This window comes from Mastomys coucha, unplaced genomic scaffold (genome assembly GCF_008632895.1).
Source record: "Mastomys coucha isolate ucsf_1 unplaced genomic scaffold, UCSF_Mcou_1 pScaffold11, whole genome shotgun sequence".
Classification (NCBI taxonomy): Eukaryota; Metazoa; Chordata; class Mammalia; order Rodentia; family Muridae; genus Mastomys; species Mastomys coucha.
Genome location: NW_022196893.1, coordinates 6,849,443 through 6,861,342, shown reverse-complemented (window position 1 = coordinate 6,861,342; position 11,900 = coordinate 6,849,443). Strand labels below are relative to the sequence as shown.

Sequence of the window (11,900 nt, the reverse complement as noted above, 5' to 3'; positions counted from 1 at the left end):
GGTATCTTTGATATTGCTTCCTCCGTTTCTATTCTTGTTCCTCTATTTCCTTTGTTGTCCTGGTTTCTTCTCATGCTCTTGTACTTGGTGATTCTGGCTGGCCACTTGTGCTTAAGAGTGAGATGCTAGGCTGGGTCTCAATGCTTCTTTCCCAGAGTGGAGCTAATTTCCAGCCACTATTGGCAGAGCCAGAACAACTAGAATCCTGTAGTAGGGATAGAAGTCTGGAGGCACCTACTTTTTTTTTTTTTTTTCCCTATCTGCACATTTTCAGAGAATTCTAGACACAGGCATCACAAATCAGTCTAAGGCCCTCCCCCCTGGCTCCCCAGCATCCCACTTCTCTGCCCACTTAGGCTTTGCTTTCAATAGCATTCTTTCCTGTTTAAATGGGGTCCCAAAGGGGAGGAAAACATTCTGCCATATATTTTGCTAAAGATCTCTATATTAAATTCTGAAAAACTCAGGGATGGGAAACAGAATGGCTATCTGGTGTAGGTTGAAGGTGCTTGAGCTTGCAGATGTGTTTGTTGGTGTCTTGCAGGCAGCCTAGGGTCTTGGTACTGAGTGCAGCTCAAGGCAAACAAACGTCAGAGCAGCTCCTCACACTGCCCAATGAATATATAGATTTACACATAGCTCGGGGCTTGGGGAGTAACGTGCGCATTTACGCCCACAGGACTGGCTAGGGAACCATCTTTTGGGGCCATCTGCATGTCAATCGCTCTAAAAGGCTATTTTCTCATTAGGAAAGAGATCATATTTCAAAATAAATGAGAACTCCTGACTTTTGATGGACAATGCAAAGACGATGCATCAGTCTTTTTGTCTTCTGTCTCAGCGGTCTACGAACGGAGTCGAGAAGGAATCGGCCTTTCCTGCTTTCAGCGAGTGGACTCCACTGAAAGTGGGTGCTGGTAAAATAGGCAGATGGACATGATTAAAAAATGTTGACCCCCCACTCCCCCGAACAAGGGAGGGCTCTCCAGGTCTCCACTCCACAATCCTCATCCGCTACATTCGCTGTCTGCTCCGCCCCGGAAATGCGTTCCGGGCTCCGCTCACGTAGCTAGCGCCGTCTATCGCGAGATTTCCGCGTCCGACGCCCAGATCGCGCGAGACTGCGCAGGGGGCTGAGGCTTGTGGCGCGCGCGGCGGCCGCGACGGACGCAAGATGGCGACGGCGACTATAGCTCTCGTAAGTGAGTCCCTCGCGGCCGGCGGCGGCCGTCAGCTGGTAGGAGTGAGCCGTAGGCTGGGACAGGGTACGGAGGGGCCCCTGGGTGCGCAGCGGCCTGACCGGACCTCGTACGGACTTCCCTGTGCTCCCCGGCACGCGGGGCGGAGCGCGAGCGGGAGCGCGCGGCTGTGGCCGCCGCGGTGGCTTGACTGCAGCTTCCGGCTCGGGGACTCCAGTTTCCGGCAGCTGGGCGGGGTGGGCCGGCTGCGGGCTGGGCCGGCGCTCTTAGCTGAGGCTGGGCGACGGCTGTCTAGGCGTCCGGTGGCGTTAGGGGAGCCCTGGTGCCTGCTCCAGACCTGCGCGATTACGCCCCGTATTGGGGACGCGGAAGGGGCGGGCCCGTTGGCATTCGCTCTACGCCTTGGTGCCCAGACGAGGCTTTCCCATTCTGTTACCTCGCAGGAGGGGGAAGAACATCCTTCCCCTCCCCCCGACCCCCACACGCCATCCAGACAGTCGTTCTGTCCCTGGCTCAGTGGAGAACGCGACAGTCGGTGGCTGCCTCGGTCACTGGTCTGGTGGGCGTCATTTGACTTTGCTAACCCCTTGACTTGTGCTGGGACACTCCAAAGGCTTGAACTTGGTGTTGCCCTGCTCAGCATTTCCCCTGGTCAGCCGTGAATGTTCTGGGAATGACTACTGCAAGTCTTCCTCCCCACTTACTTTACGAACTACTTATCTCTTGAACCTAACCCCACTGCCATCCAGCCTTTTTTTAGCCGCTACCCTCATTCAGAAGGATTAGGCAAGGTCTGAGACCACTTAAGCAGGTGCCAGGAGGCCAGACTTATGGTAGGGTCAAGTAGTGTACACAGGCTGTCATTCCTCAGCCTTAGCTGGGAACTACACCTTCGTATTGGGAGAGGAGCACTTGCTCCAGATTGTGACAGATAGATCTAATATGTATCATTCACATTGGGGCTACCTTTTTTAAAAAAAAAAATGCTCCACTGTTTGAAGCTACTGGTGTAAATGGTGTTTGCATAAAGACAACCAGAGAGTTGAGGACTTGGTGACTGCCCTTAGGTGACTATCAGATGATAGAAGAGGTGGGGAGGGCAGAGTATAAAATACATGGAACAGCACTGGAGGAGAGGGGATACCTTATTTCTGGGTAGCCCCTAGTTCGTGCAGACTGAAAAGGTTAGCCCGATGTCAGACAGGTAGTGTCATTATTGAGATGGTCACGAGCAGTTAAGTCTCACCATGTAAGCAGCTAGAATAGTCTTTGCCAGCATTTGACCAAGAGGCCCCGAGAATTGTGTCTCTCCCCACTCCTCCTCTCTCTCCCTTCCCTCCCCCCCATCCCTCCTCTCGTTTTGCTGCATCTACAGTGCTCAGTACAAGCCTGGCTACCCAGGAAGTAGCAGTACACCCTGTGAAGGGACCTGATGGATGGAAGACAGCATCCTTCAGCCGGTCCTATTCTTGGGGTCTGGCACTGCTCTCAATGGTACTAATGTTGCTAGAACCTGTGGCTCACTTTCCATATGCAGAGACATAAGGGACTTCATGGAAATTGATTCTGTAAATCTTCGCTGTTGCTTGAGAAATAGGCCATGCCCCTGCACAAGAAGAGCTTCAGGACTAGATCTTAGGTGATTTACTCAGGTTACTCAATATGTTTTATAATGGAAATAACTCTTTATTCTGAGCTGGTGAAGGGCAGAGCTTGGCTTGTATACCTGAGACACTCAGCAGCAAATAAATCCCTCAAGGGATCTTTCCCTCTCTTGATGCACCACAGCTAAGATACATATTAGTGACCAGCTGTGATAACAAATGATAGTTTTCTCTAGGCTCTCCCAGTGACTGGTTAGAACAGAATTTTAGACTCTGTATTGGAGAACTCTCTGCTGAGGGGAAATGGGCTAAATCAGGTGGTTTGGCCTATGTAGTGTCCACAGGTGAGCTTTCTCTGCACTTGTGCACATGCATTGTCTGCTGCTTTCAGCACTATTCCTGTCCCTGGGTGGCTACTCATTCATTTGGAGAGGCAGAGAGTTATGCGAGTGCCCCAGGGTCAGCATTCTTCACTGGTGTCTGGCTATTGCCTGAGGCATACTTTCACTGTAGGTGTTGAGTAGCAGCCTCTGTTGTGGGGATGCCTCTGCCACAGGAGTCACCATCACTCTAGTGTGCTCATTTCTGAGTCACAGAGGAGCAAAGACAGATAGTAGTGCACACTCAGGTTGGTAGCACCAGGAGGAGCTCTGCATATAGGCTGTGTCAGCCATAGTTTCCAGTTCCATCACAAGATCTTCGCAGTGCATTACGTTGTACTGCCAGTCCCTCCTTCAGTAGCCTGATGACCTGAGAGACTGTCCAAATTGCCAGCCTCTGGCTTTCAAAGAATGGACACAACCATCTCTCTCATGTCTTTTGACCCTTGTGGCTCATGTACTTAGCTGATTGATGCTACCAAAGGGTGAGCACACTCTCCTGTTCCTGCAGTCTTCTGAGCAGTCGGGGTGGGTTTCAGGGCCTCCATCGCATCATCCCACTCCTGAGAATACTGCCTACCTCTACCTGAGGGACCATACCACAGGCTGATGAGAGCTCCATCTCCTGAGGGCTGCATTTGGACAAGGGACTCTGTCCCTTCTGATGGTGAGAGCCAAGCTCAGCTGTCATCCTAGGACAGTTTGTCTGCTGGGTGAGGGAGGCTGGGTTTGCCCAGAGCTCATGGAATTACTGCAAAAAATGTTGAGCTAAGAGGCCTAGCCCAAGTGATGGAAGCAGTGTCCCTGCTTCGTTGGGAAGGATGAGAGGACACAGAGCTGGTCATCTAATCTGGCCCAATCTGTCAGCAGAAAAGGGTGGCTTTCTTTGGCCTTGAGCTTGCTTGCTAGAAGCACTGTTTGCTTCTATCCTTTTCTTCTTGTCCCTTGCTGGGAGACTGTCAATTTGGGCCTGGCCCAGCTGCTGCTCTGCTTTCTGTTGGTATCCTGGGAAGCTTTGTATGTGCTGGCAGGCTAGAGGGTATAAGGGCAGTACAAGGTGGGACTGATTTTGGGCTAAATACTCAGTGGACCTTCTTAAGCCCTTGCCCAGCTTCCCATATTCTAGATGGGAAGGCAACCTTCAGCTTTGGAAGAGGAGAGAGGGTCTGGGTGGTAGGTTTATGATATTTATATTTCCTTCCTGCCTGCAGCAGGTCAATGGCCAACAAGGAGGAGGGTCAGAGCCAGCAGCAGCAGCTGCAGCGGCAGCGGCGGCAGTGGTGGCAGCAGGAGACAAATGGAAACCTCCACAGGTATTAACCTTAAACATGATTTTCCCTCTCCTGCCTGCTTGCCAGTGCATTTCTGGGCCTAGCGAGACCTGATTGGGCCAAGTTGGAGATTTGGATGAAGGAAATCTTGGGGCTTAGCCTTGCCCCTCCTCAGCTTGCTTCTGTTTGGTTTCTTTTCTGTGAGAATCCATCTAGCCCAAGCCTGGCAGGGCCTGACAGTTGGCTAGACAGGAAGCAAGGGGAGGAGCTAGGGATGATGGGCATAAATATGGTCAGCCCTCGGAGGTGCTGGCTCTGAGCCATTAGCATTGTGCAGAACCTCTGCTTCAGAATGGCAGTGTTGTGTCTAAAGCTAGAAATGGGGATTTCCATTTTAGCTCTTTGTTTTCATGTAAGTAAAACAGCAAAATAACATGTAAGTCAAAAGCACATGTGTGTTAGGGGACCCACCCCCACTCCCACCCCCACCCCCTGGGCATGCTTCTCTGGAGTTATGGGTGGGTATAGATGGATTTTGTTCTCTAGTTACTGGCCCATGGGAGTAAATCTTCTGGGATGTGAAGCTGGGCTCTGTTGTTGCTAGGTGATAGATTCTTTATTCCCGCCTCCACAAGAGTCCCAGAAGGTTTCAACAAGATACTGTAGTGGCCTCTGGCTAGGCCCTCCAGGCACTGACTGGGGTGTGTGTGTGTGTGTGTGTGTGTGTGTGTGTGTGTGTGTGTGTGTGTGTGTGTAGGGGGGTGCAGACAGAGATATTGGTATGCATCAGTGGATCTTGAGAAGTTGTGGGGGCTGAAACTCTGTCCTGACTGGCCAGTATGCTGTTGGTTGGTGGGAGAAGGGCCTTTTGTTCACCAAGACAAAGAAGAGATTGAAAAGTTTCTAGGGGGCTGAGAAGAACTGGCATTGATTTCCATGGTGACAGCCTACTCTAGTGTCACAGTCTTGTAGGCTTGGGGCCAGCTGAGAGGGCAGAGGACAGAACTAGCATGAGCCAGACTGCAGCCCTTGGTCCCATCCATTGGCAGCTCTTGAGGGACTTTAGGTTTTCTTGAGACTGCCCCAGAGGAGCCTTCTAAACTTCCTACCTTTTGACCCTTGAACAGAAACTCAGCACTCTGGCATCCCTGGTGGGGTCCATGGGGCTTGAGTCAGTCAGACCTGGCCTGTCTTCTTTGTGTTTTAGTCCTTAGCTGTTACTCCTATGCTGCGGGCTTTCTTTCTCTGCTGTTGCTCTCAAAGGTTGTGTCTTAAAGCCTAGAAGAGTAACCAGAGGTATTTTGAACTAGTATTTACATAGGTTGGCTTTGCCCATTACTCCAGGGTGTGTTGGCTCTGATATTGTGCTTTCCCTATTTACATGATTGTGTCCCTTTCCTATAGACAACTTGGAAATGGCTTTGATAGGAACTTAAACACAATTCTAGTAGTGTTTGAGTGTCAAGCTCTCCCCCCTGACCAGCACTGCCTGTTCTGCACAAATTTGGTTAGGGTGCTGCTTGGTTAATGGAAGTAGGCTATAGCCCCCATGAACTGAGGGGTGACACACACACACACACTCACACACTCACCCACCCTGTAGGGATATTTTGAAAGAATGTCTTTAGGGCTAAAGTGGGTATTATTGGAGGGAAGGTCCCTTGCCTTATATGTTCTGGGACCACATGAGAAATCTTGAGTTTGCTGCTGAACAACTCCTCTGTTTCCTACCCCAGGGCACAGAATCCATCAAGATGGAAAATGGGCAAAGCACAGGCACCAAGCTGGGGCTGCCTCCCCTGACGCCCGAGCAGCAGGAGGCCCTCCAGAAGGTGAGAGTGCATCTCCTGGGCACAACTGCTTAACCAGGGTTGCAAAGGCAGGCTATCCCCTGCAGGCTGGGCCCCCCAGTGCTCCTCACTGCCATCTCTTACAGGCCAAGAAATATGCAATGGAGCAGAGCATCAAGAGTGTGCTGGTGAAACAGACCATCGCGCACCAGCAGCAGCAGCTCACCAACCTGCAGGTGAGCCCTACCACCCTCCTGCACGCCACAGCCACTGTCTTGGGGCTGGCTCTGCTGGAGGCCCTTCTGCCCAGCCTGGGCCAGGGAGCCTCCACTGCCCCTCCCCACTACCTCCACCATCTCCTCCTCTTCTCTGCCTCCTCCTGTGCCTGTGGCCGACTGCCCCCAGAAGGTGTTATCACTCTCAGACTCTCAAGATTCATTCTCTGGACCACCAGGGTCCTCTCTGAGGCATGATTGGCCTGGCCTTTCCTCTGGTTGCTTGATAAGGCCCCTTCTCCACCCCCTTCCCACTCCTTCTCTGTAGCTCTGCCCAGTTCTCCTTCTTGGTCTTCCCACTAGTGCCTCTGGGTCTTACCACACCCTTGTCACCCAGGCTGTGTACAGCCATGATGGCAGCATGTAGATTATGATCCTCCCTGCCCCTATGGTCAGGCCTTTATCCCTGGGGCCCTCGATTGAAGGGGCAGTCTAGGGGTGTGCTCCCCTGGGCCCTACTCTAAGACTGGAGGCTGTGATATCTATGGGAAGAAGCCTATGGAAAGCTGACAGGTTCCTGGGCCTTGAGCCTTCCCCACCCCCATGTCCAACCCTCAGACATTCATACTGGCTGTTCACTGTGCTCTGTCCATCCCTCTCCTAACTCCCTTCCTTCTGCCCTCGCCGGTCCTGCTGCAAAGACTGTGGGGCGGGCCACCTGGGGCTCTGAAGCCCCCCTGGGCAGGTGCCAGTGACCAGCCAGAGTGGCCAGCAGTGTGGGAAGGCAGGCGGGCCTCCCTGGCAGGGCGGGGACTCCGCGCCTTGCTGCTGTCTGCGTGAGGTGTTGACAAGAGCGGGAGACTGCTCGGCTCCAACAGACTGAACTCTGTCTTTACTGTCTTTCAGATGGCAGCAGTGACAATGGGCTTTGGAGATCCTCTCTCACCTTTGCAATCGGTCAATAGAAATGCTCACTTCTTCTGGGGCTCATGTCCTTAGTCAGGGCTAGAGGGGGGCAGTGCAGCCCACTGCTGGGGACCTTGCTCCCCTGGCCGGCCCTGCCCGCCAGCTCTGGACGAGCACAGCAGAGCGCCAGGCATGGTGGGGCCAGTGGTGTGGGCACTCACCCCAGGACCGCCCCTGGGGAGGCCTCCATCTGCTCTGAGGGCCCACCTTAAAACTAACCGGCCAGGTAACTGCGGAGGGCAGCCGCGGCAGCCAGCCAGGGAGGGTAGCTGCCAATGCCAGGCTCATCTGTGCCTTGCCACCCCATGTGGGGGATGTACCTGTGGGCCTCCAGCTCCGACAGTCTCCAGGCTGCCCGGGCTCTTGGGTTGGGGTCAAGCTCCTTGATAAGAGAAGGGTCCTAACTGTGGCCCCATCATGCTCTGGAGGGAGGATGGATGGAGGGGCTGGGGGCTGGGGCCTGAGTGAGCAAGAGAGGGAAGGGCAAACAATAACTTGGGACATAGGTCTAGTTCTCAGCAGGGGGTAGAGGTCACATGGCCATGGCTACATTAAGCAGAGGAGTCTGGGAAGGAGATGGCTCTTCCTTGCCCAGAGGCAAGTTGAAGTGGCCAGGCCCTATCCTGGGGATATCCTGTGGGAAAGACATTGCCTTTTCTCTGGGGTGTCCACTTGGACGGCCACCCCTGCCCTCACATTTGAGACATACTCTGTCTACTCTGGAAAGCATGTCTGAAAGGAAGCTGTTGACCCTCTGTGGAGTCCTGGGAGATATGGTCAGAGAGACCTGTAGTTGGGTAGTCTCACCTTGAAGGGGAGACTTAGCACTCTCTTGTCAAACTGTGACCTGGAGGACATGTGGCTTCATGTCTGTGTGGGGCTTAGAGAAGGGGTGGCTCTACCATTGGGGCCCTTCATCTGGAGAGTAGCCTGAGGCTTGTTAGCAGCCAGTTTGAAGGAATGGTCCCAAATTCAGGGAGCTCCTAGTATGAGGAAAGATAGTCCCCACCTGGATGAGTTGTATTGGTAGACCTTAGTCCTCTCTCTTAGGGAGACTGGGCTGTACTAGGTCTGCTAATGTCTGAAGAAGTAAATTGGTCTCTTGCCACTGGGACCTTTGTTAGGGTGAGAGGAGCCCTTGTTTGTGTTAACGAGGAAGGCCCTGGCCCATGGGCCATTATTTGTGGCTCTAGAACCCCTTGTCTGACATATCTATGAAGTGTTGGAAGGAACCTTTCCCAGGGCATGGGTGGTCCCTCATTACAGTGGCCCAGCTCACTGCTAGTCCTGCCAGCTTCCCAGCCCTAAGGATCCCTGAGGCTTCTTCATTGGGTTCTCTGCTGCCTTGTAATGCTCTTACCTGGGCCAGCTCTTGTGGCTACAGTCATATGCTCCCAGCAGCTCTTTTTTGTGGGAGGTGTTGGGATGGGGGAAGTATAGAGCACACTGAGTCCTTACCTATGTCTCCCTGCATGAGCACTTGCTCCTTGTTCTCTCCAGAGAGCCCCTTTCTGGGCTCCCAAATTCCTTCCCTGGGATCTCTTCTGGGCAATAGCTGCCCTGTCTTCTGCCACCCTCTCTTCTGGCCTCCATGCCAGTAGGTGTGTCTGGCTTGGACAGCTCCTCCTTCCCTCTTCTGTCCCAATACTTGGCTGGGCTAGTGGGAGGATCTCCCAGCCCAGCCCAGGTACCTGGCCTCCAGACTGCAGAAGTGGGCTGAATTATATATAGGTCATTCAGCCTTGCCTTCTGTCCACCTGTCAGCTCTGCTGCCAAAGTCTGTCTGGGACCTGGGCGGGCTGGGTACTTCCATGTCCTGCTGTTGGGCTTGGCCTTCCTCAGGGTGGGGTCCTGATGACCCCTAAACCCTGGCTGCAAGGGCCCAGCCTGCACCTGACTGCTGCGTGGGGAGTCCTTCCCACAGCAGAGCTGGGCGGGTGGGCCAGGATGGGAGAGGGTTACTGAGTCTCCCACCTTCCTGACAAGCCAGTGGCTCTCTCCTTCTGTCCTGCTGCAGATGGCAGCTCAGCGGCAGCGGGCACTGGCTATCATGTGCCGGGTCTATGTGGGTTCCATCTACTATGAGCTGGGAGAAGACACTATTCGCCAGGCTTTTGCTCCCTTTGGCCCCATCAAGAGCATCGATATGTCCTGGGATTCCGTTACCATGAAGCATAAGGTAAGCAGATCAGAGCTACCCTGGTGCCCTAGCTTGCTTGCCCTTCTATCTGCTTTCCTTGCCTTATAACACCTTCCTGTGTTTAGGGCTTTGCCTTTGTGGAGTACGAGGTCCCAGAAGCTGCACAACTGGCTTTGGAGCAGATGAACTCTGTGATGCTTGGGGGCAGGAACATCAAGGTAAGGACAAGAAAGTTTGGTCTTGGGCCTAGAGTAATTGAGTGCTTTATGAATCTACATACATACAAGCAGTCACCACAGGCCTAGGCTGATGTTTGTTCCCCACCTTCTTCAGGTGGGAAGACCCAGCAACATCGGACAAGCCCAACCTATCATAGACCAGCTGGCTGAGGAGGCTAGGGCTTTCAACCGAATATACGTGGCCTCTGTACATCAGGACCTGTCTGATGATGACATCAAGAGTGTGTTTGAAGCCTTTGGCAAGATCAAGTCTTGTACGCTGGCCCGGGATCCCACAACCGGCAAGCACAAGGGCTATGGTTTTATCGGTGAGTTTGGGAAGGACCAAGGAGAAGAGGGAGCCCACCTCGTACTGGGGCTGGCTTTTCTCACTGCTCATCCTGCCCTGCAGAATATGAGAAGGCCCAGTCGTCCCAGGATGCTGTGTCCTCCATGAACCTCTTTGATCTGGGTGGCCAGTACTTGAGGGTGGGCAAGGCCGTCACACCCCCCATGCCCCTGCTAACACCTGCCACGCCTGGAGGTCTCCCGCCTGCTGCTGCTGTGGCCGCAGCTGCAGCCACAGCCAAGATTACAGCTCAGGTGAGAGCTGGTGCAGTGATTTGTGTTTGACAGTGGGTGGACAGACCCACTCAGCCTTCGGGAACTGGCTCTTTAGATGGTTTTGGGTGGAAACTAAAAACTGACTGTGAAAACAGACTAGAAATTGACTATGGTTGCCTTTTGGTTGCAGGAAGCAGTGGCTGGAGCAGCAGTGCTGGGTACTTTAGCCACACCAGGACTAGTGTCCCCAGCACTGACACTGGCCCAGCCCTTAGGGGCCCTACCCCAGGCTGTCATGGCTGCCCAGGCCCCTGGAGTCATCACAGGTGAGTCTGAGTGGATCAGGTTCTCCACCATTCCTTTCCCCTCTCCTCTAGGAGTCTGCCTTCAGTTTCCCAACCCATACTTGAAACTTCAGTGTAATACCTTGAACCCAGGGCAGGCTGGCTATAGCCAACCATCTCTCTACTCCTTCCCAAGAAGGAGAGTATATGTATGGCTATTAAACTTGGTTGGTTTTGCTGCAGGTGTGACACCAGCCCGCCCTCCTATTCCGGTCACCATCCCCTCTGTGGGAGTGGTGAACCCCATCCTAGCCAGCCCTCCAACGTTGGGTCTGTTGGAGCCCAAGAAGGAGAAGGAAGAGGAGGAGCTGTTTCCTGAGTCAGAGCGGCCAGAGATGCTGAGTGAGCAGGAGCACATGAGCATCTCTGGCAGCAGTGCTCGCCACATGGTCATGCAAAAGCTACTCAGAAAACAGGAGGTAGGTAGATGGGCCAGGGCCAGGGCCAGTGCTGCTAGGGTAGTGTGGATGTGATGTCGTAGTTGATAGGTCACAGCATTCAGTCATCTTTCCCAGAGTCACATTATTCAATTGTCTTTCCTACAGTCTACAGTGATGGTTCTCCGAAACATGGTGGACCCCAAGGACATCGATGATGACCTGGAGGGAGAGGTGACAGAGGAGTGTGGCAAATTTGGTGCTGTGAACCGGGTCATTATCTACCAAGAAAAACAGGGCGAAGAGGAAGATGCAGAAATCATCGTCAAGATTTTTGTGGAATTTTCCATGGCCTCAGAGACTCACAAGGCCATCCAGGCCCTCAATGGGCGCTGGTTTGGTGGTCGCAAGGTGGTGGCTGAAGTGTATGACCAGGAGCGTTTTGATAACAGCGACCTCTCTGCGTGACTTTGGCCTCATTTCCTGGACTTGCACTTGCCCCTTACTTCCTTTGGGTTTTATAAAGTGTTAAAAGTGGTGTGTCCCTGGGACCAGGCACTCTGCCCAGCCCACCCGGTAGTGTACATAAAGATGCAGATACTGCTGGCCCTAAAGTCCCTGTGTCTGAAATTGGTCCCGTGGCCCGGGCTGGTTGTGTGTGGAAAGTCTTATCTGTGTTCTAAGACACCAGTGACAAGGAGGTTGTTAAACATGCTTTGGGGGATGGAACAGGAGGGACCAAGGTGGACAGGCATTGCTTTATCTTCATTTGTGGGGAGTGCTGGCTTGCAGCCCTCGCTCACGTGAATAGTGCTGAAAGCAGTCTGGACCT

At 53.3% G+C, this 11,900-nt stretch overlaps 1 protein-coding gene across 8 annotated transcripts; it reads left to right on the top strand.

Annotated features, from left to right (window-relative positions):
- Nucleotides 1-1,086: 1,086 nt before the first annotated feature.
- Puf60 (poly(U) binding splicing factor 60) lies at nucleotides 1,087-11,682 on the top strand. 8 transcript variants are annotated; one of them, XM_031346822.1, is made up of 12 exons: nucleotides 1,108-1,198; nucleotides 4,395-4,496; nucleotides 6,191-6,286; nucleotides 6,391-6,480; nucleotides 7,366-7,416; nucleotides 9,443-9,604; nucleotides 9,691-9,783; nucleotides 9,899-10,112; nucleotides 10,196-10,386; nucleotides 10,538-10,673; nucleotides 10,875-11,110; nucleotides 11,237-11,677. In XM_031346822.1, the coding sequence occupies exons 1-12, from the start codon at nucleotides 1,175-1,177 to the stop codon at nucleotides 11,534-11,536; spliced, it is 1,695 nt and encodes a 564-aa protein (XP_031202682.1). In that variant the 5' UTR covers nucleotides 1,108-1,174; the 3' UTR covers nucleotides 11,537-11,677. The 8 variants fall into 8 exon arrangements, with proteins under 8 accessions (XP_031202731.1, XP_031202682.1, XP_031202693.1 ...); XM_031346833.1 differs by having other exon boundaries at nucleotides 1,110-1,198; nucleotides 4,398-4,496; XM_031346805.1 differs by having other exon boundaries at nucleotides 1,146-1,237; nucleotides 11,237-11,682.
- The last annotated feature ends 218 nt before the right edge of the window (nucleotides 11,683-11,900 follow it).

Excerpts from the sequence above, each read along its gene's own strand:
- Puf60 (XM_031346805.1), top strand. The coding sequence starts at position 1,175 with ATGGCGACGGCGACTATAGCTCTCGTAAGTGAGTCCCTCGCGGCCGGC. Across the intron at positions 1,238-4,394 it reads CCGGCGGCGGCCGTCAGCTG|CAGGTCAATGGCCAACAAGG; the intron begins GTAGGAGTGAGC and ends TCCTGCCTGCAG. Across the intron at positions 9,605-9,690 it reads CCGTTACCATGAAGCATAAG|GGCTTTGCCTTTGTGGAGTA; the intron begins GTAAGCAGATCA and ends TCCTGTGTTTAG.